The sequence below is a fragment of the Gymnodraco acuticeps genome, unplaced genomic scaffold, assembly GCF_902827175.1.
Source record: "Gymnodraco acuticeps unplaced genomic scaffold, fGymAcu1.1, whole genome shotgun sequence".
Classification (NCBI taxonomy): domain Eukaryota; kingdom Metazoa; phylum Chordata; class Actinopteri; order Perciformes; family Bathydraconidae; genus Gymnodraco; species Gymnodraco acuticeps.
In genome coordinates, this window is record NW_022990270.1 from 2,484,734 (window position 1) to 2,510,097 (window position 25,364).

Consider the following 25,364-nt stretch of genomic DNA (forward strand, 5'->3'; position numbering starts at 1 on the left):
ACACTGGGCAGGGACCACAGGAAGTGTTTGGAATGCCCTTGCTTGAACTTTATCAAACAATGGAGGGCTTATTTGGTATTTAATTTTCCAGATTGCAAGACCAGAGAACATCTCGCTGTGCATGCACACACTTCAAGCACCAGAGAGAAATTAAAAAGAAAAGAAAGGAATTCAGGGGATAATATTCTGTTATATAACTGCTGTGGTGTTTTAGTGGGTTCCCAAGAGGTAGCTAGATTTGCATATTGTTTGTCAAGTATCAAATCAAGTTTTATTTATATAGCACTTTTTTTTTTTTAAATTGGTCGAGCCAAAGTGCTGTACATATAATAAAAATACCCTATACAGTAAAGACACTTTACAGCAAATACAACAGCACAGTTTGTGCAGAATATCAGTATGAGAAAACGATTTTTGCACAGAAATACATAGTACAACAAATAGTGCAAACTCTTAAAATGTATAGTGCTAAGTTTCGTTTGTATCGACAGAAATCATTCACATTTTTGCTAAATAGATCCAAAACGACTACAGCTTTGTGAGGTTTTACACCACCTTCTCCTAAGGATGACTTTCTTATTAAGTCTTGCATAGTGGGTGTCCGATTATCCGACAGAAAAGTTGAGGTTGAGATTAAGCTCTAACATTTGAAGTATGCGGATAAATCCCTGCCTTGTTTTTCTCCGAAAGACGATTAGATCATGTCATTGATATTGATTTATGAACGCAGATGGCCTGACACGTGGGAAGCTTCCTACAAATGATATGAATACAGGCAGCGATTGTTCGATTTGTATATTAAAGCATCAACATCTTCACAATCACATGAGAGTTGCTCAGAGATCGAAAAACCGAACCCCAGAAAGATTGAAAAGATAACACTTTTATCTCATGCATTTTATCTGTTGATTTGTGTGGCCCCCTGGGTGATGTGATTCAACATAATTTGAAGTAAGGACATGCTGTGTCAGAGGAGGGCAGCCTGAAACACCCAACAGCATGCTACTGACATTTACTTAAACCAAATCATGTCAGGTTTAGTATGAATAATGCACAGTGAACTTTAGAAATCAAAGTCACAACTGAAAATCCTATGTTAACAAATCCCATATTCCCTTTGAAAATTGAGAATAGAGAAAACAACTAGTGCTGCATTATAATCACTAAAAGTAAATAGGGGATGTATCTGTGCATGCATCTACTGTAGTTGTGCAATGATTAGACTCTGAACCAGTAAGGCAAGGGAGAAAGATCCATGTGAGGTCGTGTGACAGAACATGTATTATTATTATAGTGGACTAGTTTTGTCAGTCAAGTGTCAAAAAACATGCCTATAGTCCCAAAAACTGTGATCACAATGGGCCTGGTATTTACAGCAGACCTATTTCCACACACTGGGCGAGTCTTAATGCTGTGTTGGGTGTAGATAATATATGACTGGATCAGCATCCGTAGCAGGTTAGTCTTGCTTGACACACTCTACCCAACCCCCTTTAACTAAACACACCGCACACTGACATGCAGCCTAAGGCTTCCCAGAGGCCACTACTAATTGTAAATATTCAGAAATATTTCTATGCAGGTGCAAACATCACTTTTTCCCCAGCTATAGTCTATTTTAAGTCACATTTGACAGCATATTCCTCCCACAGACACAGTTGACAGGTAATAACCTTGCACAAAAATCACACACACGTTAGTTTCCTCCTGGTGTATTCGTTAAGAGTTCCGTTTTGTGTTCATATATTCTATCACATTTGCTGGCGTCTTACTCTGGCCTTGTTTTGTCGAGATGCGTGAAACTACAGTAGTAGCTTTAACGCAGTCTTTAAATTTTCGCTCGGGCGCCCTCGCACAAGTCAAGTCACTTTCCCTCAACGCGATGTTTACAATAACACAAGGGTCACATCTGCTTTTCTTACCGTTTTGAGCCGAGATGAGAGGCAGCATCAAGTTCCCCAAAAGGACCAGCGCCAGCATCACTGCGTTAGGATGCATTGCTGGGGTTCGAAGAGAGGACCAGGGTCTCGGTCGGACGAATGTGGGAGGAGAGATCGTGTATTAATCACAAGATCTAGAGAGATGGGCCCTGCATAGCACCGGGTTCTTTTAAAAAAAATTGTCAGCGGTGGATAATTTTACAAAATGTGTAAAACGCCTCCCTTCTTCAAAGACTTTCTGAGGACAGCGATGGGTGAAAAGGTCCGGGACGAGGCCAGCGGCTCAGGGATGCCGATGTGCGGCCATAGGCGGTGAAGAAGCCTCGTCGGATTGCGGAGGAGAGAGGTCTCTGGATGTCAGGGAGATTGTCCACAGTGTAGTTCTGTAGATTCAAAGATGCGCAGACCGATGCGCATTTGCGCACTCGCGGTCACGGTTCGGTGGTTACAAATAAAAGTATAGCGCACAAATTATTCCCCACGAGAAGAGATGTAGCCGAAACATAAGTGTGTGTTCCAATACAAAAAAAAAGAGGAACAGATGCTGGCAGGACTCAGCAACGACGAGCTGCGCGTGCCCTATGCGCGCATGACCGTGGATAAATACACACATGCACACACACATATAGCACGCATTCAATTGATGGTGTTTGTGAACTCATATTATCTGCCTTCATTTCCTGGTCAACTTTAATTGTTATTTAACGAGATGGTTTAAAAATGTCCCGTTACAGCAGGTTGTTTCTGCTCATACAGTATTTAGGCTACTGAAACTGGTCGACAGTAATAGCCCTATGATTCCCTTACTATTTCCAACATCTCTTGCAATATTAATGTACCCATAAAACTGTCAGCTCGTTTACACACAGTCAAGTCGGATTTGTCACAAACCATGCAGCACAAATGCCTGTAGGTTAAATTTCTTTAGTCAATATTGGAGTCGTTTTTATCAAAAACTGGCCCTGGTTATGCAAACAAACTGAAGGCAATCAGTTTTCAGCAGTCCCATCATTCCAAGCCTAAATACTTTCTCTTGTCAGGTTTTAATGTGAGGAGATTATGGTGATGCTCTTGAGCTCACTGAGGTCATTTATAAATTATGTCATCACATCGGTGGCCTGGGTGTTCTCAAGCTGTATGTACCACATCCCCCTTGAAAGTTCAACATGGCCTCCTGTAATCCTCTCTGTCTTTAATCTGTGCTGCAGCGTGGGTGACCTCATGTGGCCATGTGGGGTGGCATCACAGTCAGCATGTATTCACTTTGTAATGCCAATAGGCTACTAAGACATACAACGAAAACACCTGAGGACTTTAATATATTATAACCAGTCTTTTTAATTAGTTGATTTTTTAAAAATACTCTATTTATTTAATTGCAACACTTCCTTCTTGTGTTAGGTTTGAGTAAAAAAGTGTGCCTGTAACTTGATTATTCAATGTAAAGTCTTACCCTGTGATAAATACCTACATGTCCATGCAGGTTTTTTGGCCAGACTGTTTGCAGAGGGACAGTCTGTGCTCAACTGCAGAACAAACTTCCCTCCACTTTACAGCCCTCCCTCCAGTTTGTCCATGAGAGACCACATTTCAAATGTAACCCCACCTGAAACCTCGCACAGACCAATCAGCTAGAGAAATGTCAGAGCCGTCGGCACACCCTCCTTTGTTCGAAACCAATCAGAGTGGAAGTGTGGCATTTGGCCTGAGGGGAAAACTTACCCCTGGATGAGTTAATTACGCATCACTTAGCTGTTGCCAATGTGTTCACAACGGTGGACCCTCTTTTGGGCTTTTTGCAGCGGTTGTCTTCATTTCTCGGTCAATCTAGTATGGAAAGTAGACAACAATGGCTTACCAGGCTGAAAAATGAACTTAGCAACAGTCCTCTGGTATCAAATGTGGCTTTTGGCTTCATCCTCATGGGACTAGAGAAGTTGGTGGAGCTGGAGTTTGAGTGTCCTTGCAACCCTACGTGGAACGGAGTTTTTTCATCAGCCTTCTTCATCATTCCTGCTGTCATGGCCTTCACATTGATGCTGATCATTCAAGGATGCAGATGTGATACGTGGTGCAGGAAAAATGTTTCCCTCTCCAGCTTCGTTCCTGCTATCGTGTGGCTGATTTTGTTGTTCCTCGATGGCCAATACTTTGCTTGTGCTATGACAGACTGGGAGGGTAGGTTTGTAATAGTTGACAAAGCAGCTCCGCAGAAGTGGTGTGAGCCAATTAACGAAGGAGATGTTACCCCACAAGAACTAATGCTCCGATCACAGCAGCTGTTTGTTTTTTCTCAGGTCAGTTGAATATCTTCTAGTTTACAGAGGAGTGTGTGGATGAGTGGAAACACCTCCCCCGAGTATACACTGTAGATAATATGCCATTAGCCTTTGAAACTAATCATAGTATACACTTTGTTAATCAAAAGTATGCATTTGCTGTGGATGTTAACTAAACAAACTCTTTTGTACCCCAGGTTATAGGCATAATCCTCCTCATTTTCATCTGTGCGGGTCTTGTAGTGTATGTCATCAGAGAAAGCTGCCACCAGGAGGAGGAGATGCAGGATGCAGATGTAGCCGAGCTCACGGTGCTCAGGATGAGCTCTCTACGGACCAGGACATCCTGAGAGGACTGACACCGCCCAACACACCCACCCTGCTGGCATGGACACTTTGTAAATACCCTGAACAGACTTTACTTTTCACAACTGTTGTCAATAAGTGATGTTTGAAAGTATTTTCCCTCTATACAACCTGGACACATTTATTATCAACGGACATATTACCACTGTTCCTCTCATACTGCAGTAGTTTTAATCTATATCTAAACGCATATTTTGATATTGTGGGAAATGTGCTTATTTTCTTTTTGAGTTAGATGAGACGACAGATGTTTGTCCATTTATAATACATCTACAGTCTTTTGCCCGTTTAGTAACTTATAGGGGGGCCCTACACAGCCCCAAGGTAACACATTGCTTGCCAGACGAAACAACAATGTACTGTGTTATCGGGGGGTTATGTTACTCATGCTACGGACCATTACTTGTGTTGGAGGAGTTGAAAGCCAAACAGTGGAGAATCCGGGAAATAACTGTAAGATATAGTCGAGGACATAGCCTCCCATAAAATTGTGAATTATGTCTTTCACCCTTCTTTCTGCTGGCTGCTGACTCCAGCCTTATATTTACCGGACAAACAGAGAAGTATCGATCTTCCTCTAACTCCCAGCAAAAAGTAAATACGCATGTTTCACAAAATGTCAAACTATTCCTTTAAAGTGGTATTTCACTTTGGTGCATTTTGTGTGGTTACTGGCCTTGAATTCAAAGCCAGCAGATAAGAGAAATGCTTCTCTCTTACGTATCACTTTATACATTGACAAAAGCCTCTCTTTTTTATTTTACGTTTCGTGTGCCTTTTAAATTATCTAAATGGACCCAAATGGAATCCACAAGGCATTTAATATGGATTAGTTGTATATGTGTTGGCCAAAGATTAAAATGTTAATTCAAGGTGACATTTCACTTCACTATGTGGTCAGACCCCGTCATGTGATATCCTAAAACAGATTAAACTGATCTTCCTGTCTGACAGCTAAAGATTTAAAAACATGTACTTGATGATCTGTATCATAGCTGCAACCAGCCAATGTATGCATGTCGAACCAAATTGTGTACCACTATTTGCAGTATGTTTTTTTATTGTTTTGTAATAAAAGAATGTATTTATTTAAGAAAAAACCCTCAGGGATTTGAACAGTGGTGAGTCAGTCAGTTTCCACAATACAAGTGCATTTCACAAATACTACTACACTGTGGAACAGAACAGAATATTATCTTTTATTCAAAGCAATGCATGGTAACATTTAGAGTATCCTTTTAAGTTGAAGCTTATATTGCTTGCCAGACACTCTATGCCTTACACAAATTAAACAAGCGCTATATACAAAAAAGAGCAAAAATATCCAGTGTAACACGTGCTAGAAACAGCATGAAATCTACAGAGAAATACATCGACAGGCTTCCTGCCTTATGAAAGCCTTTCTCTAGACGAGACTGTGGTTTGATGGAGTTATTGGCAGATCTCAACCGCCTAGAGATGTGTATGTCTGCCTTAACCGACACATACAGCAGTACTGTAGCTCTGACTTGTATTGTTGTTATTGCCCAAGTGCAAGTTAAGCCAATTAAGCGTGGAAATCGGGAGAGACCCTGCATGTTCATCCTGTGGAAGGGGTTTATTCACGACTTCCTGTTTGGCCTTGAGGAAGTTGTTGTATTTATCCTCTCCCCTCCCCACACAACAGGGCGTCATATTCATCACCAACAAATCAAGGCAGGGACTCTTTAAGTATTTTCCTAAACTACTTTCTTACATGAGCATAAGTTAATGTTCGTGTCGAGAGACCTATTACCCGTGTGACTTTCAGAGGTCATTTGGCAAATGTGCTTTTTTGTAACGTAGATTTCACTTTCAAAAGTCTCCAGAGGCAGTTCAACATTAAATTATTAAGGGACAGCTTTAGCGAGAATAGGACATTGAGATTTAAACATCTACTAAAGTGGTTCCAGGTCCAAAATACACAAATCACAATCAATGTGCAGCTATCGTTTGGCAAAGACGGCTTACAGCTTTCTCATAAAACCAGTTGTTCCTTTGTTACATAAAGGCAAGGACATCTCCACATCTCCACCCCGTAGGTAAAGATTAGCTAGCGTACTGTCCTTTACACTGATAATGACATTGACTTTAAACATGTGGTAACCCATCTGAATGCTTTGTGTAATGCTATAGTAAACATCTCCTCTTCATTACCAAGTATCAAGTGTTTCTCTTACGTCAAGTTAAGATAAAGCTTTCGGTAATGGCAATGATAATGATATTGGAATGAAGGGTACATTAGGAATTGAACTGATTCGTTTATTCATCACAATTGTGTTTTTAGCAATATCAAAAGTCAAATGTAGGGTCTTTAATAGTGTACATGTCACCCCAGCCAAAAGTTAGGAGAAATCCTGTAGAAAATAGCCATTCAAAATAACTTATTTTCAATATGTTGTTTACATCCATTTGAAATAAAAAAATCATTCTTAACACAGAACATCCGACTAAAATGAAAGAGGTTCCTCATCAACACTGGAATGAATGTAACCCAATGTGGTATGAAGCAAGATTTAGCTATCAAAACAAATATTGTGCAGGTAACAACATATTGAGGGTTCGTTTAAATAAAGGATTTAAGCATAAGGAAAATCTTAAGCGTAATGTTGCAGAATGGTTTAATGATTTAATACGAAAAGCCTGGTGGTGCTTAGAGACAGCAAGCCAGAGCATTGTGAGTTAATTAAAAAAGATAAACTCATGAACAGTATCCACATAGTTTGAAAACATTTCTCCTAAAACGTTAAAGTTTTTTTTTCGAAATAATGAAATGCTTAATGTTATGACATGACAGTTTCTAAACAATAATGGGAGCATTTTGGTGAAATCTAAAGATAAACAGCCCTCAACATTCAGCACGGGTTCTTCTTTGCTGATACAATAAAGGTGTATAAAGCACTGGTTTATAAATGTGTGTTAGCTTTTCTTGAATTAGAACAGAAATGTTATTCTTTTGTTATGGTTACATAACAGTAAAAATGGCTCGGAAAACATTATTTGATTTGTTCAGATTTCATGTTTGCTACCTTAATTTTTTTTCAAAAAGAGCATCACATTTACAGAGTGGTATAAAAACAAGGGCAGTCTACGTCTCTATTTTCATATGTAGTATTCTCCAAAATACGCACAATGTCTTTCGAGTGAATGTTCAGTCCCGTTTCACTTTAGATTTACACATTTTAGTGCACAAACACCTGATGACAAAGAATGAAGTGAACAGCACGAGCAGCACAGCTCCAGCCAGGAACAAAACCACATCTACAGAGTGGTAGGAATACCAGGGCAGTCTGTAGGACTCTGTTCTCAGGTGAGCTGCCCCTTTGTGTCTCATGACAAACTCTATCCAGAAGAGGGCGGTGTCCAGCGGCTTCATCGGCTGATCTCTGTGCAGCCTGGAGAGTCTCTGCATGTTCAACCTGTAGGAGGGCTCATTCAGGACTTCCTGGATGGCATCCTGAAATGTTTTGCTGTCCAATTCGGAAACGACCATAACCTTTGCAACGCCTTTCGCTCTCAGTCTGGAGAGGTTGTCGGCTTGATCAAACACAATTGGAATGCCTACAATAGGGAACGCCATGATATATGGGCCTTCATATATGCCATTGGTTCCTCCATGACTGACAAATAGTTTCATATTTGGATGTCCTAAAAGGTCATTCTGAGGCATCCAGTCTACTAGCAGAGTGTTGTTGCCCAGAGTCGCTGGTCTCTCACCTTTATATCTCCAGATGACTTTCTGGGGTAATTTAGCAAACGCTGCAGCGATCTCATCAGCGAGGTCGTGCGGGAAGGCTCTCCAATCAAAGTCCCCAGAGACATGATGAGACCCCATGCTCTCCAGAAACTCTGCACAAACTCCTCCAGGTGTTCAGGGAGAGGTTTTGCTGGTTGGCACTGGAACCCTCCAATATAGACAACATTAGGCATGTGTGGACGAGGGAACTCAAACACCAAAGTCCACTCTCATCAGCCACAGGTCTGCCAGCTTGAAATAGAGAGAAGTAATCCACATCGGGGCCAAAGTAGCGGCTCTTGCCAATGCAGAATAATGCGGCCCAACTACCCTGTTTGTACAAATGGCATCCTCATGGTGTAAAAGACAATGTTTTTGACCCTCTCAAGAAAGTCATTTTATCTGATAATTCTGACGGTGGAAGGGGAACGTATGAAAGCGGGGAGGGTGCGATTGCAAAATGGGCTTCACCATGAACAGTCCATCGAGCATTAAAGACTAGCGGTAATCTGAGATAGTGAGCCAGCATTACTCCTCCTCCGTTTGCAGGGTCAGTCAAAACCACATCGTACTTGGCGTCTTGAATGGAATTCATTACGTCTTTATTGTCAAATAGGTGAATGACCATTTCACAGATTTTCTTGTGTAGTTCAAAGAACTTGTCTTTTAACTCCATGTCTAAGGCAAAACGTCTCCATGCAGATCCCTTGCTTCGTTTAATTCTAATGACTTCAGAGACAAATAGGCGGAAAAAATCTTCATCCGCACCACCGTCCATATCCACTGTGACAGTATTGTAATTTGGAGACGTATCACTGATGTACCAGCTGTCTGCAGGCCGGATGACAGTCACAGTGTGTCCTCTTGAGTGCAGCTCCTCAACAAGGACCCTCATGTTCACCCAGTGGCTGCCGTCATGCGGAAACACCAGGACTTTCCCACAATGGGCAGCAGGAATAATGACAGCCAAAAGAGAGATGACGGAAGCCAAGGACAAAAACATCTTCAAATCTTCTCAAACAGTGCACTCTGAAAGTAGTACAGAAAGAAAAGTGGTTACTCAAGTTGTCCAGGAAATGTGTGCACAAAGACAGATGATATACAAGGATGCTCACAATAGAGAGCTACAATGAGGTTCCTTTCAATGGTCTTTCTTTTGTGTGGGAAAAATTCCTTATGACAGCCCTCATGTGGATATGGCACATGGAGCCTCTGTCAGGAAATTAGAGTGCTGTACGCTGCCAAGAGCCTCACGTGCGTCTCCCTGAGCAGAAACTGTGGAACAGTCTGCATAAAGGAATGGATATGAATCGGCGTCTATCTAATACACCATATAATCTCTGTGCAACACATCTCATGCACCTATTTCCTTATGATCAAATGTCTATTCTTTTAACAATAGACTTGATTCAATAACATTAGCTAGAAAAACAATATTTCCCTTTCAGTACGGAACAACTGCTACAACCCTCTATGTACAAAGGTCACTTACTCTGCTCGCATAAACCGCTAACAATCTTTAAATGTGAAGATCCTTTCAGGCACTCATGTAAACAAAGTCTCCTGACAGATAAGATCCAAACACACAGTTTGAGGACAAACCAGTGTGGCTATAAAACACTTCCTGCTTCATTCTGTCCCGCCCACATGATAGTTGCTGCATAGACTCTTGTCCCTTACCCGGGGAATTTAGTCATCATGGTGCAATAATCCAGAGCTGTGGTGCAGTCAACAGGAAAATGTTACCGTGTTATTCATATTCATCTAACACATATGTTGTCTACTTCATACAAGTACCTTTAACACAGGCAGTGCCTCATATTAGTTTTAAGATGCAGTGGGATCTTAAATGTAACAACTCAGGATATCAATAAGATACAAAAAAATCTAAAAAAAATCTGTTTATTCATGCTGAAATATGTGTGCACCTAAATAACATTTGATTTTATATTTGTAGCCATACAGTATAATTTAAATGTTGTGCAAAAAACATGTATACAGACACCTCACTATGCAGTGAGTGTCAGTTCAATGCTAATAATTTAGATTGTAAAATGAGGAAACTGTATCATCATAAACATACTGAATGCATTATACAGTATATCAAAACTACTTTGGCACATTTCATTATATACATCATCTAATTTGTATAATCCTCAAATGTAAGGACATCGAAAGAGTAATCATTTTGAAGTTTATCTCTCAAAAAGCCAGGCAAAAACTTAACGTGTTACCTTTCATCTGTTTGAGCAAGAAGCGAAAGACATGCTTTGCTCAACTGCTGCTTCATATTGTTGAGGCAGGACTGTGCATGCCTGTATTCAAACTTGTCAGACTGAGAAACACTTCCTGCTTTGCTTTGCTTTGCCTCACCCATAACAACAGTTCTGTTAAACCAAACAACATTAAGTGATCGTCTCTTAAAGGGATATTCGCTCAAACTACAAGATATTGTTACCAAGCTCTTAAACTAATGAACATGAATAGAGCTCACGCTGAATACTCCGTTTAGGTTAAAAGGATAACACAAAACACTTTGACCGAACATGACTTCATCTTGAGTAATAAAAGCCATAGTATCCACATAGATCTGTGCACAGCCTTCAGGTAGAGACTCCACCTCTTGGGAAACATGATAACTCAAGGAAGTTAAACATAGTATAATGAAAAACAGGTAGGACAAAGTGTAGTACTTGCCCTCCAAAAAGGCCATTACTGTGAGAGGGATTTATGCTTTCAATAAATAACCAGTTTGAAGATAAACAAACACAGGTTCTTCACAGCTCACCATTGTCACATCATTGCTACTCTAATGTTACACAAAAGGTACTTACCCCGAAACAAAGGCAATGGCTTATTATGGCAGGAGCACATTAGAAAAACTGTTGTCACATGACACAAAGCAGAAACACCTGAAGCTGATTGAAATGTCCTTCTCATGTGCATCTACATCAGTAGTGTCAAATATAGATGCTCCGCCTGGTGGTTGGAGGTTTAATAAGGTCCCACAACACAGAGCCAACACGAGGAAATGAATTACTCTAAATACATATATTATTTTCTCCAGGATAAATCAGACCTGAACAATCAAATCCTGTGAATCTCTTTTACTGACATGTTAATGTTTATAGAGCTTGTCAGGGACCAAGCAGTAAGGCAACAGGACACAGGAGTGGTTTAAATAAACTAGGGTTTTTATTTAAACCAAAAGTCCACAAGAACATCATATAATAACTAGGCCTATAAAAGAGGTCAACAGAAAATACCTCAAAGGCACATAACAGGTGTTAACTCAACAAAACTGACCCCCCTACAATGAAAAACCAAGGAACCTATATAGGGGCTCGGCCAAACCAAGTTGAACCCAAGGGATAATTAATAGTCACATCATACGCAAAGGACACTGACAAAACCCAAATCCCCCCTTTGACATGGAAGCAGGTGGTTTGTCCCAATCTGTCCCAATTGGCTCCTTGCAGTATTTATGAGCCCTCAGCGCTCGGCCACGCCCTTTGCTGAACCAGGAAGTAACCTCCCCCAATGGACATGGTAACTCAAGAGACAAAGAATGTAATTAATACAAACAAATACTTGTGTATTAGCTGTGCTAAAATGTTTGAAGTAATGTCAGATTACAATCAAATAAAGAGTTTACCATCTAGAGCAAATGTGTGGTGTTAATTGGCATGTTTTATTGTAGCTGCACTGAAGCAAAACTACTGAAGATGAGGATGCAGTGTAGTTGGTTTACCCTGTGTGGCTGTGGCCATCACAGAGCTACATATAGCTACTCCTGAAAATGCCCTTTGACAAAGGTTAGATCATAAATAACCGGACTTTGATCAGTGAAATGTATCTCATTTGACATGTATTTCAAGTATTTTATTCATAGTGTTAGTTCTGAAAAAGTTCTCAACTTCTATCATGAAATATGATCAAACTAATTAAAATAACACAACATAATGTCAAAGGTTCCACAAATGGGTTGACAAACAAATCGTATCCGTCTATAATACTAATCCCAAAATCAATTTACGATACTTTATTCTTAATCAATGTGGGCAGTGTGTATCCCTTGAATGCTTACTCACGTTTCACTTTAGATCTACATATTTTAGTGCACAAACACCTGATGAAAAACACAAAAGTGAACAGCACGAGCAGCACAGCTCCAGCCAGGAACAAAACCACATCAACAGAGTGGTAGGAATACCAGGGCAGTCTGTAGGACTCTGTTCTCAGGTGAGCTGCACCTTTGTGTCTCATGACAAACTCTATCCAGAAGAGGGCGGTGTCCAGCGGCTTCATCGGCTGATCTCTGTGCAGCCTGGAGAGTCTCTGCATGTTCAACCTGTAGGAGGGCTCATTCAGGACGTCCTGGATACCTTGATAGAAGATGTCTCCAGTCATGCTAAAAATATCAACAATCTTCCCGGCTCCTCTTACTTCTATTCTATGTAGATTATCAGGCTGATCAAAAATCAATGGAAGTCCTACGATAGGAACTCCGTGATACAAAGCCTCTTGGACTCCATTGGTTCCTCCGTGAGCCACGAATAGTTTTGTCTTGGGATGTCCTAAAAGGTCATTCTGAGGCATCCAGTCTACTAGCAGAGTGTTATTGCCTAGAGTCACTGGTCTCTCACCTATATATCTCCAGATGACTTTCTGGGGTAATTTAGCAAACGCTGCAGCGATCTCATCAGCGAGGTCGTGGGGAAGCTCTCCAATCAAAGTCCCCAGAGACATGATGATGACCCCATGCTCTCCAGAACTCTGCACAAACTCCTCCAGGTGCTCAGGGAGAGGTTTTGCTGGTTTGCACTGGAACCCTCCCATATAGACAACATTAGGCATGGTGGGACGAGGGAACTCAAACACAAAGTCCACTCTCATCAGCCAAATGTCTGCAGCTTGAAATAGAGATAAAAAGTCTGCGTCTGGACCTAAATATTTATCAATCAGGTCAACATAATATGGTAGAACATAGTATGCAATTTGATATTCTGTGAAACCAAAAACGATTACGTTAAGAACTCTTTCAAGAAAGTTCATTTTATCTGAAAGCACAGTCCCTGTCAATGGAACATAAGAGAGAGGAGTGGGTGCGATTGAAAAGTGGCCTTCACCTTGACTTGTCCATCTGACATTGAAAACGAGAGGCAGCTTAAGGTAGTGGGCCAGCAGGACCCCCCCTGGTATAGCAGGGTCAGCAAGGACAAGGTCATATTTGGCATCCTTCAGCGACTGTATCAGATCTTTGTTTTCAAAAAGCTGCTCAAGCATTGTGGCCGTGTTCACATGCAGCGCTGAGGCCATTTGTGCTAGTTGCATTTCCAGTTTGAAACGTGTCCAGGCAGACTTCCCTGCTCTCTGTATTTCCAGCAACTGGACCACGAAGGTTTTTGCAAAGTCTTCACCAAATCCAGAATCTGATTCGAGTGTAATTGAAGTATACAATGGGGATGTTTCCTTGATGTACCAGCTGTCTCTTGATCTCACAACCGTTACTTGGTGGCCCCTTGCATGGAGTTCCTCAATGATGACTTTCATGTTCACCCAGTGGCTCCCGTCCAATGGGAAGACAAGAACTTTACCTCCGTAAATCACAGCTGGGCAGAGCAACAAGAGAGTGATCCAGAGCTGGTTCATTTTTGGTCTAAAGTTGGGAGGAACCATAATTTAATTGTATATATGCATCATTTCATAGTGTTTTTATTAACATTGTATCTACCTTTAAAAGTTGTAATTGTTCACATTATATTACATTAAAGGTTTTTACAATAGAATACTCTGTCACCTGCTGCAGATACTTTGATGATAGAAAATCAAATGCAGGATTAAAAACAAAAATAAAGAAAGTATTTACATTTGAATTGTAATCTAATTGATGCGTTGATGTATTATGCATTATATCCGTTTTCACATTTATATACATTACGATCTAAATAGTGAGTCCTGTACAACAAAGAGAAACTAAACTACAGAGACAACCAGAACATGTACATTGCATGCCAGTTAATGACTTTTGTAAAATCCCTGTATAGTTAAAATGGGAAGCTATCAGACATTTATTATAAAATACAATGCTAAACACATGGACATGTTACCTTTTTTGTGTCCAATGTATACTTTGCAATGTTATCCCTTGCCGGAGAGAAGAGTATGTGCTTCTTCTTACAGGTTCCAAGCAAAGTAGGACTTTGGTACGGCAATGTCATGTCGTAAGCCACACAGGTGATAAGAAAGTGTAATGAAATAGCAGTTACACAACTACATGACTGGAAGACAAAATAACATTAAAACAGGATCATTATAATGCTGTGTTTCCACTGTTGAGTTAAATAAAAGGTTGAGATTGTAAAAACATTAACATGGTTTGTCTTATTACAGTGGATAACAGAATAAATCTACAGCCACATGTTTTAATAATGGATTTGTTATGTGGCTTAAAATGCTCAGGTGAGTCTTGTCTTGTTCTTTGAAAAATCTCACATTTTAAAATAGCTCATCTCTCTGTGAAAGCAGCAAATGGTGGAATTTCACCCCCTGCTGGCTGGTAAAGGTATCAACACATCCTCATTTATATCATTTCCTTATCACATTTATATCAAAAACCCTTTCAGCAGGTCAAGTGAGTTGGATGGAAAATTAAAATGTTCCTGCATTATATTAGACTTAGAATAAACAAAAACTACAAAACAACATCAACAAGTTGTACAACTAATATAGATGAATATAACTCATTCAGCATTTTTAAGTTTAAAACAGTGACAACACGTTGACCTTAGATCACATGTGTTAAACCCAAGGCCCGGGGGCCAAATCAGGTCCGTGGTGGATTTAATTTCGGCCCGCAGGATCATTTCTAATTACTATTCAATCTGGCCCGCCGGTATATTGCACGCACACCTTCACTCAATCCTGACGGTTTCCTCAGCTCAGAGCCTGAGCCCAAACATTGATGAACTTGCACCCAAGATGAGATGCCAAGTATCTGGCTTGAACTAACATCACAGAGCAGCAAACTGAGTTTCAATGGATGTTTCCTTCTGCACTTTGTTTCTTGAGACAACAGGGCATGTTTGGTTTTGTCTTTGAGGGAAATAGTTTTGTTGAAGCTGTTGTTGGCCTGTGGAAACATTTAATCATAAGAAGTGACTCCGGAAAAGCTGCAGATAGAGCCATAAGAAATCAATGCAACTGATTATTTAATGTTTAATGTTGTTTTTATAGACAATCATTTAAGCTTTGTTAGTTCCATGTTTAATATGTTCAATAAGCTCATTTTCATTCAATACGTTTTGCAATAAACATTGAACCAGTCCGGCCCTCGACTAGTACCCATTTTATAATTTTGGCCCACTGTGTATTTGAGTTTGACACCCCTGCCTTAGATGATGTTGAGCTTTGGATCTATAATAAAAGCCAGGCACTGATTTGGCAAACGGACAACCATGTGCATGCAAACACCATGATAAGGAAGTTAATGATTGATTAGATCGTGTCTAGACACATATCCAGGACCTTATCTTTCAGATGGCATATCAGTTTATAAGGCTAAACAAATCCAAAGTCTGTGATTTAATAAGTGCCATTCATCATCCTTAAGGATTTTACTGTATAGATGTATCTTACCTGGGACCTCTTAGACCAGCCAAACACAGAATAAGAAGAAGTCTGGTCACTATAATTCTGTTACTTGGTGAAGAATAAAGACAACAGGCCGCACATCAGAATCATAATACCTTTATTTGCACAGAGGGGACATTTACAAAATATAAATTCAATTAAATATCATTTATAAAGTATCAATATTAATAGACTTGTGCTTTGATCCAATTCAGTCTTTTATATGATTGCTATACTTTGAAAGGACAACCTAAATGTACCTGAGTTATTATACTTACTGAGTGTTAATCATTATTTTCTTCAGTCTACCGTTCATGTTGATAAAAAAAATGTATTCAGTGTGCACAATGTATATCCATTGAATGCTTAATCACGTTTCATTTTGGACCTACACATTTTAGTGCACAAACACCTGATGAAAAACACAAAAGTGAACAGTACGAGCAGCACAACTCCAGCCAGGAACAAAACCACATCTACAGAGTGGTAGGAATACCAGGGCAGTCTGTAGGACTCTGTTCTCAGGTGAGCTGCACCTTTGTGTCTCATGACAAACTCTATCCAGAAGAGGGCGGTGTCCAGCGGCTTCATCGGCTGATCTCTGTGCAGCCTGGAGAGTCTCTGCATGTTCAACCTGTAGGAGGGCTCATTCAGGACTTCCTGGATGGCATCCTGAAAGTTGTTGTCTTTGTCGACTGTTTGAATGGTAAGAAGTTTAGCTGCGCCTCTCTCCTTTAGACGCAGGAGGTTGTCAAATTGGTCGAAAAACAGGGGCAGACCCACAACTGGGACTCCGTGATACAAAGCCTCTTGGACTCCATTGGTTCCTCCGTGAGCCACAAACAGTTTTATCTTGGGATGTCCTAAAAGGTCATTCTGAGGCATCCAGTCTACTATTAAAGTGTTGTTGCCCAGAGTGGCTGGTCTGTCACCTTTATATCTCCAGATGACTTTCTGGGGTAATTTAGCAAAAGTTGCAGCGATCTCATTTGCCATATCAGAGGGAAGTTCACTTACAAAGGTCCCCAGAGACATGATGATGACCCCATGCTCTCCAGAACTCTGCACAAACTCCTCCAGGTGCTCAGGGAGAGGTTTTGCTGGTTTGCACTGGAACCCTCCCATATAGACAACATTAGGCATGGTGGGACGAGGGAACTCAAACACAAAGTCCACTCTCATCAGCCAAATGTCTGCATCAAGCATTAACTGGTTGAAGTCAATATCGGACCCAAGATATTTGTCACACAGTTTCTGGTATACTAGCTTCACCACCACTTGATTTTGTATGAGGTTGATTAGTTGCAATAACACATTTTTAACTCTCTGAAGAAAGGTCATCTGATCAGTGTGTCCAGATCCTGTTATAGGGACATATGATAAAGGTGAAGGAGCAATAGCAAGATGAGCCTCTCCAGCTATTAGCCAACGAACATTATAAACCAAAGGAAGGTTTAAATATTTGGCCAAAATGACGCCATGGCCCCAGCTGGGATCGGTGAGTACCAGGTCAAACTTGCTGTCCTGTAGGATTCTCATTAACTCTTTGTCGTCTAGTATTGCTGATACTAATTCACCCACGGTGGAATGAACATCCACAATCGTGCCTATCATTCCTACGGCCGTGTTGAGAAAACTTGTCAAGGGAATAGCCCCCCTTTCAAATTTGATGTAGTCAAATATGATTTTTGTAATGAACTCCTGATCAAGATTCCTCTCCACTTGAACTGTATAAGTATTGTAATAAGAGGATTTTTCCTTGATGTACCAGCTTTTGTTAGAACGCACAACAGTTATATTGTGCCCCCCGGAGTGCAAAGCCTCTAGTAGAATATCCATGTTGATCCAGTGGCTACCCTCAGCGGGTAAGACCAAGATGTTTCCTCCATGACAGCCTCTGGGAATAAAGACAAGCAGCAGCCAAGCACTGCAGAAATGGATCAACCTCATCTGGAATGAAAACAATGGACAACTAATGAATAAAGGATAAGAACAGCAGAGCTGTAATACTGAACTTTAACTAAACAAAATGTCCATGCTGCAGGAAACATATTTTTTTCATAGCCTACACTTGTTTCTGATTTTCTACCTAACTCCAATATTTTACACTGGAACCTCAATGTTTTTTTTGTTTTTTTAAATGACCATTAAAATACAAATCCCTTTAAATGTACCTTTAAATTGACTTTTTATGGATTATATGACCGATATACCTGAAGTACAGTTAAGTAGCAATGCATCTTATTTGATTCCATTAGAAACAAACGTGAGCAAACACACACACGGGTTAGGTTAGCTTATATCTGCAAGTACTATAACAGAGGGTCATTGAGAAACTGACAGTGAACAATAATGGGAAGCAAATCGTTCTGCACAAAACACACAAGCAAGATAACAATCCTCAGAGGGAATTTGAGCACCACAATTTCCCATTGACTGCTTAGCTTCTGCTATTGTTTAAATACAGTAAAAAGCCAAATATAAAATGTAAACATTTAAAACATGGTGCTTGTTCTTACCGCTGTCTGTAATGTTATTCTACACAGGAAAAAAGCCAGGCTGGGAACTTCTCAATCTGGCACCAGACTGAACCAACCTGAGCGAGTCCAGACGTGTGCACGCAGGACGTGAGCAGTTCTGAGGGGAAGGTACGAATAAAAGGCAAACGGCAAAACCATGTGCATGCAAACACCATGATAAGGAAGTTAATGATTGATTAAATCGTGTCTATAGACACATATTCAGGACCTTATCTTTCAGATGGCATATCAGTTTATAAGGCTAAACAAATCCAAAGTCTGTGATTTAATAAGTGCCATTCATCATCCTTAAGGATTTTATAGATTGCTACATTACATTACATTTCATTTAGCTGACGCTTTTATCCAAAGCGACTTACAATTACCAATCACAGGGACATTCTCCCTGGAGTAACTAAGGACTAAGTGCCTTACTCAAGGGCACACTAGTGGTGGTGTTCCTGGCGGGATTTGAACTCACAACCTTCCGATCTTCAGGCCACCTCACTATCCATTAGACCACCACTATTATAGATCTTACCTGGGACCTCTTAGACCAGCCAAACACAGAATAAGAAGAAGTCTGGTCACTATAATGCTGTTACTTGGTGAAGAATAAAGACAACAGGCCGCACATCAGCATCAGAATACCTTTATTTGCACACAGAGGGGAAGTTTACAAAATATAAATTCAATTAAATATAATTTATAAAGTGTTAATATTAATAGACTTAAGCTTTGATCCAATTCAGTCTTTTAATATGATTGCTATTCTTTGAAAGGACAACCTAAATGTACCCGAGTTATTACACTTACTGAGTGTTAATCATTATTTTCTTCAGTCTACTGTTCATGTTGATACAATTTTTTTATTCAGTGTGCACAATGTATATCCATTGAATGCTTAATCACGTTTCATTTTGGACCTACATATTTTAGTGCACAAACACCTGATGAAAAACACAAAAGTAAACAGCACGAGCAGCACAGCTCCAGCCAGGAACAAAACCACATCTACAGAGTGGTAGGAATACCAGGGCAGTCTGTAGGACTCTGTTCTCAGGTGAGCTGCACCTTTGTGTCTCATGACAAACTCTATCCAGAAGAGGGCGGTGTCCAGCGGCTTCATCGGCTGATCTCTGTGCAGCCTGGAGAGTCTCTGCATGTTCAACCTGTAGGAGGGCTCATTCAGGACTTCCTGGATGGCATCCTGAAAGTTGTTGTCTTTGTCCACGGTTTGAATGGTAAGAAGTTTAGCCGCGCCTCTCTCCTTTAGACGCAGGAGGTTGTCAAATTGGTCGAAAAACAGGGGCAAACCCACAACTGGGACACTGTGATAAATAGCCTCTTGGACTCCATTGGTTCCTCCGTGAGCCACAAACAGTTTTATCTTGGGATGTCCTAAAAGGTCATTCTGAGGCATCCAGTCTACCATTAAAGTGTTGTTGCCCAGAGTGGCTGGTCTGTCACCTTTATATCTCCAGATGACTTTCTGGGGTAATTTAGCAAAAGTTGCAGCGATCTCATTTGCCATATCAGAGGGAAGTTCACTTACAAAGGTCCCCAGAGACATGATGATGACCCCATGGTCTCCAGAACTCTGCACAAACCCCTCCAGGTGCTCAGGGAGAGGTTTTGCTGGTTTGCACTGGAACCCTCCAATATAGACAACATTAGGCATGGTGGGACGAGGGAACTCAAACACAAAGTCCACTCTCATCAGCCAAATGTCTGCATCAAGCATTAACTGGTTGAAGTCAATATCGGACCCAAGATATTTGTCACAGTTTCTGGTATACTAGCTTCACCACCACTTGATTTTGTATGAGGTTGATTAGTTGCATTAAAACATTTTTAACTCTCTGAAGAAAGGTCATCTTATCAGTGTGTCCAGATCCTGTTATAGGGACATATGATAAAGGTGAAGGAGCAATAGCAAGATGAACTTCTCCAGCCATTAGCCAACGAACATTATAAACCAAAGGAAGGTTTAGATATTTTGCCATAATGACCCCATGGCACCCGCAGGGATCGGTGAGTACCAGGTCAAACTTGCTGTCCTGTAGGATTCGCATTAACTCTTTGTTGTCTAACATTGCTGATACTAATTCACCCATCATGGCATGAGAATCCACAAACATGCCTATCATTCCTACGGCCGTGTTGAGAAAACTTGTCAAGGGAATAGCCCCCCTTTCAAATTTCATGGCCTCAGACATGATTTTTTTAACCCACTACTGATCAAGACTCCTCTCCACTTGAACTGTATAAGTATTGTAATAAGAGGATTTTTCCTTGATGTACCAGCTTTTGCTAGAACGCAACGTCGCGGCTAACGTCTCTGCACCGGGCTGTTGTGTAGCCAGGAAAAAACGATCCGCTTCCTCAGCCAAAGCACGGGGCTCCGTGACAGGCGTGTTGGCCAGCGCCGTCTGTACCCGGGGAGGCAAGTGACGCAGGAAAATCTCGGTGAATAAAATCCGGGGATCCTCCCCCCCTAGCAGATTTAGCATTTTCTCCATTAGCTGAGATGGCTTGCTGTCTCCTAGGCCTTGAATGTCAAGTAACTGGTGAGCCCTCTCCTTAGCAGATAAGCTAAATGTCTTAACCAGTTAAGCCCGAAGGTCCCCCCAGTGGACCCCTCCCACCGTTTTTTTTTTCTCACATGTCTCAGGGCTTCTTAACATTTATGAAACTATTAATGTTTCATACCCTTTTAAAGGTAAGAAACTCCGCTAACTGACAATAAGAACAATTGTTAGCTAAAAAAAACACAAGAGTAATACCAAGCCTTTGAATTAGCATTGAGCGAAAAAATGCTAACTAATGCTAACGCTTTTTTACACACAACACACGGTAGAAATGCCCTTATTACTATCTTAACTGCACAAACAAGATATACGATTTAAAGCTGAGACTCCACAGATTCCACACATGTAATGTCATCACTGTCCGACCTCGAATTCCTGGAGCTATCAGCCAGAAAAGAGAAAGTAAACAACATCCGGTTTCAAAAATATTACAATAATTACGTCTTACCTTTTTTGATTTGTGATCAAAAGTTGTGTTCAACGGAATAAAAACGCATCTCAAGGTTAATCCAATGTCTTTGTGTCACGTATAATTTTTTACTGATAATCAATCATCATATTTATGGCAATATACTCGGTATAAAGTATTGCCGTCCAGGCTTGCACTTTCAGATATGCTTCGTTTGCTTCTCTATTACGTCCGCTATGGTAATGTTTACGTAGATTTGGGAACTGCCCATCGATTCTAATGGTTCTGATGGTTAAGAAAAAGGTGTAAATCACACGAATCGACCAATGGGTTCCAGAGATATGGTCCTGCGTAAATTATAAAGAATGGCAGCCAGCTTAAGTACATTACGCAGCCGACTTCATTTATTGTTTACAACGTAACGAAGCAGGAAATGCAGCAGGACCCAGAGCGCACGGAGCACAGAGCGGACAGCAGATAACGGAATTGCAGTTGTATTGCTTATAGATTATCAGAACATTTCAAAGGGGACACAGCCCCATTGGATATTAATCTATGGATTAACTACATCATCGTTTTTATCGTTTTAATGCCATTGAAGACCAGTTTAGACCAGACAACGAGGAAGGTAAGTAATTGTTAGCCTAGCGCATTAGCGCTAGCGCCATTTGTTTTGATGTACGTTTTTGTTGATAACGTCGCGAGTTTGTATCTTTCAGTGTTGGGCTGTTCAGGTGGGCACCGTTAGATTCTGTGTCTCCTTGCGATCATAAACAATGTGTTGGATGTGCAGCTAGGATAAGTAATAAGGGAGCGAGGAGTGATTTTCGGTGCTGTAATAGGTTAGCATTTTTCGCTCGGGGCTAATTCAGAGGCTTTATTTTATTTATTTTTCACAACAGTTGTATTTGGATGGAATGAATACCTATAGTGATAATTCAAAGTAATAAAATGATTTTTACAGTGAAAAAGTTCAAATGGAACCGATGGTTCCCAAATTAGCCAGAGGTGAGTCCGCTTAGACTTTATTTTTCTAAATATCTCTAAAAAGGTCAAATTTCACTTGTTTTGCATCAATCTTGATACAGGGTACTTATTATATGTTATAGTTTGGATTCCTAAAGCTTTTAGTCTACTAACCCATCATGCAAGGGTGGTTTTCACGATAAGTAAAGTTTTTTTTTTAGGTGGACATTAGAATTTACATGTTTTTACTATGTTCCATCTGAATTTACTTTAAAATAAAAACATCTATATTGATTCTGACACTTCTACATCCAACTCACAGATGTAACCTTGCTTTGAGAAAAATAATTATTAATTTACCCCTTTTAGAAGTGAAGATATATCATTTGTTGTGTTAGTGGCATTTTCGAGCCTGAAACCTGAAAAACAGGCTCAGGGCTTAACTGGTTAAGGAGAAGGGCCTTAATCGCCTCATATTTGCCATGATGTGGGGGGGCTGCGATGAATCCCACCAACCTGGACGACGCAGAGCTGCCCAGCGCTGCTACAACATGGTAGTATTTCAGGTCCCCGTCACGGACCTGTCGGCAGGCGAAGTGCGCCTCCACATGTGCGAACCATGCCTCCGCGGCGTGCTCCCAGAATTCCGGCAGCTTTACGAACACATCGCGTTCAGCCATGCTAGTTAATTTCCCGGAAACTTTCTCGGAAAAGTCAGGGTCACCAGTGTAGTGCCGGGAAAAGGGAGTCGGAGGCGGTGTATTAAGAACAGAGTTCTAATCTGTATTAGCCATTAATAACAGAGAGGTTATCACATCAACTGCTCTGCTTGATGAGCTAGCAGGAATGGAAGCTAACGCTACAGGTGTTCCCACTAAAGGGTCCGTGTGGCAACACAATACGAGAGGTGAATTATGTCCAATAACGTGTCACCACACTGCCCCCAATACACAAGTGGATCTGACTTAAATTACATTTGAGTTTTTCCTCAACTAAATGTGTTGTTTAAAACACTTATGCATACAGTTTGCGGCACTGTAAGTTAACTATGAGTTACTTTGCTTCGGTTACTTATGTTGTGGCAGATTTAAGTCAGTTTGCTCACCGCAAATGTAATGAGTAGACAGTTCTGAAGATGGGCAGTGATATGCTATTAATTTACATGTTCACACAATCGGCGATTTTTTTACCAGCTGTCTTTCCTGCATACGGTAGTTTAAACAGTTGTTCCTTTATCCTGTAATATTAGCCTACTTCATGGCCTCAAACTCCGTGCACCGAGCTCTGAAAGGTCACAGAGTTTATCTCTTATCGAGAACATGCTCCGGAGCAGGTTATAACCTGCCTAAATCATGCTTCGTAGTAGTGCTGCGTACCGGTACGCCGAACCGGTACTGGACTTGTAAAAAGTTTCGGTTCAAGTCCGGTTAAAACCGGAACGTCGGGAACCGGTACTTGGACTCGCAAAAAAACTAGCACTTACGTATATTCTGGTGTCTGTGGTTATTTAAACATTCCCTGATAAACGTTATTCAGCCTCAATAAATGCTAATCCCAGTGTGCTCAGTGTACAACATCACATGTCATTTCACCTTCGATTCACGGTTTGAAAACGTAGCATTTCGCCACATGCTAATGATAACCGGAAGTGACGAATTTTCAGAATAAAAGTATTAAGTTAATAGTGTGAACTTCCGGTTTTTTCAGAATAAAACTGATTTAAATTAAATAGTGTATTTAATTCAAAATTACGCCATATCAACATTGATTTTAATTTCTAACAGTATGTAAGTACATCATTATGTATGTAGTATGTACTGTATAATGTACACATGTAGAGTTGTAGAAAATACATGGTGTACAGACAGTACAGTACACTCTGACTGTGCAGTCACTACAGTGTAGCCTATACTATATAGTAGGTGTGTAACAGTGTAATGCGTATAGTCTACTCTACACTCTACCTTTCAGCAACGTTTTAGGGATTTAGTTTTAACTTTGTAGTAGTTCACTGTAGTTACTGTCATAAGTCATTGTTTTTTTTACATTTGTACTTTGTAGAGAAATGTAGACACAAGTTGGAAGGGAGCACAATAAACCTGACGAGTTTGAATTTGAGTTGATTATGAGTTAATTTTCAATTGATAATTAGCTCACAATAAGTTCACTTTAGTTACTCACACAACTTGACACAAGCCATGGGTTCAGGTCCGGACTTATAAGTCCGGACCTGAACCTGAACCTCTGGACTTGAGTCCGGACCTGAACCTGAATGTGAGTCCAGGTACGCAGCACTACTTTGTAGTGTAGGCCTCTGGTTCGCATGTGTTTTTTTTAGAGAGGATCCACTGTACTGCCTCCCTTTTTCCATCTCCCCGGCTGGGCGTGGCTGACCTACATTTGGATTCCCACCTCTCCTCCTCCTCAGCTGCAGCTCATCACCTGGATTGCCATCTTTACCTGCATTTAAAGCATAGACTGCATAAACCCTTGCTGGAACTTCTATCTGCGACCTGGATTTTGAAAAGAAGATGGTTGATTGGATCTATGGATGTGTTTAAAGCATTATCTAATTTATAGTATGTATCGAAAGGTTTTTTGGTTTGAATGCACAGTTTTGCATCCCTGCATGCAATAGTTTAAAGGGAGCTTATTGATGCAACACGATTGTTTTATTACACAACCTCTAAAGAAAATATGCATAGGTTACTTCAGGGACAAATTATCATGGAATTATCTTTATTTCGTCGAAGCAGGAGTCTCATCATTAAAGACTTTAGGACCTAATTATACTGTATAACTGTAGCCTTGCTGGCCTTTTTGACCATGTATATTATATATATATAAATAGGTATAAAAGTCACGGCTCGCCACTGGTCAATTACATTTCAATTAATCAAAAAGAAAT

General features: G+C 40.5%; 2 protein-coding genes and 2 pseudogenes across 4 annotated transcripts in view; all 4 read right to left on the reverse strand.

Moving 5' to 3' along the window:
* Positions 1–2,498, reverse strand: part of nptnb (neuroplastin b) — a 29,263-nt gene extending 26,765 nt beyond the window's left edge. The window contains exon 1 of the mRNA XM_034220842.1: positions 1,923–2,498. Coding sequence (XP_034076733.1) covers positions 1,923–1,998 — 76 coding nt within the window. The 5' untranslated portion in view covers positions 1,999–2,498. The remainder of the gene's footprint in view (positions 1–1,922) is intronic.
* A 3,272-nt stretch (positions 2,499–5,770) lies between these two features.
* Positions 5,771–9,007, reverse strand: LOC117549159 (annotated as a pseudogene).
* A 3,178-nt stretch (positions 9,008–12,185) lies between these two features.
* LOC117549158 (UDP-glucuronosyltransferase 2C1-like) lies at positions 12,186–18,619 on the reverse strand. Of its 3 annotated transcripts, none has more exons than XM_034220806.1 (3): positions 18,491–18,619; positions 17,016–17,921; positions 12,186–13,097 (listed from the first exon to the last, which is right to left on the reverse strand). In XM_034220806.1, the coding sequence occupies exons 2-3, from the start codon at positions 17,919–17,921 to the stop codon at positions 12,423–12,425; spliced, it is 1,581 nt and encodes a 526-aa protein (XP_034076697.1). In that variant the 5' UTR covers positions 18,491–18,619; the 3' UTR covers positions 12,186–12,422. The 3 variants fall into 3 exon arrangements, with proteins under 3 accessions (XP_034076697.1, XP_034076696.1, XP_034076698.1); XM_034220805.1 differs by having other exon boundaries at positions 12,186–12,655; positions 16,571–17,921; XM_034220807.1 differs by lacking the exons at positions 17,016–17,921; positions 18,491–18,619 and adding an exon at positions 14,450–14,517 and having other exon boundaries at positions 12,186–13,998.
* Positions 18,620–19,264: 645 nt separating this feature from the next.
* On the reverse strand, positions 19,265–23,777 carry LOC117549183 (annotated as a pseudogene).
* Positions 23,778–25,364: the final 1,587 nt, after the last annotated feature.

Coding starts and splice junctions, on each gene's coding strand:
- LOC117549158 (XM_034220805.1), bottom strand. CDS start 17,921: ATGAGGTTGATCCATTTCTGCAGTGCTTGGCTGCTGCTTGTCTTTATT. Junction 12,656..16,570: donor ACTCTCCAGGCTGCACAGAG/ATCAGCCGATGA, acceptor GGCTGCACAGAG/ATCAGCCGATGAAGCCGCTG.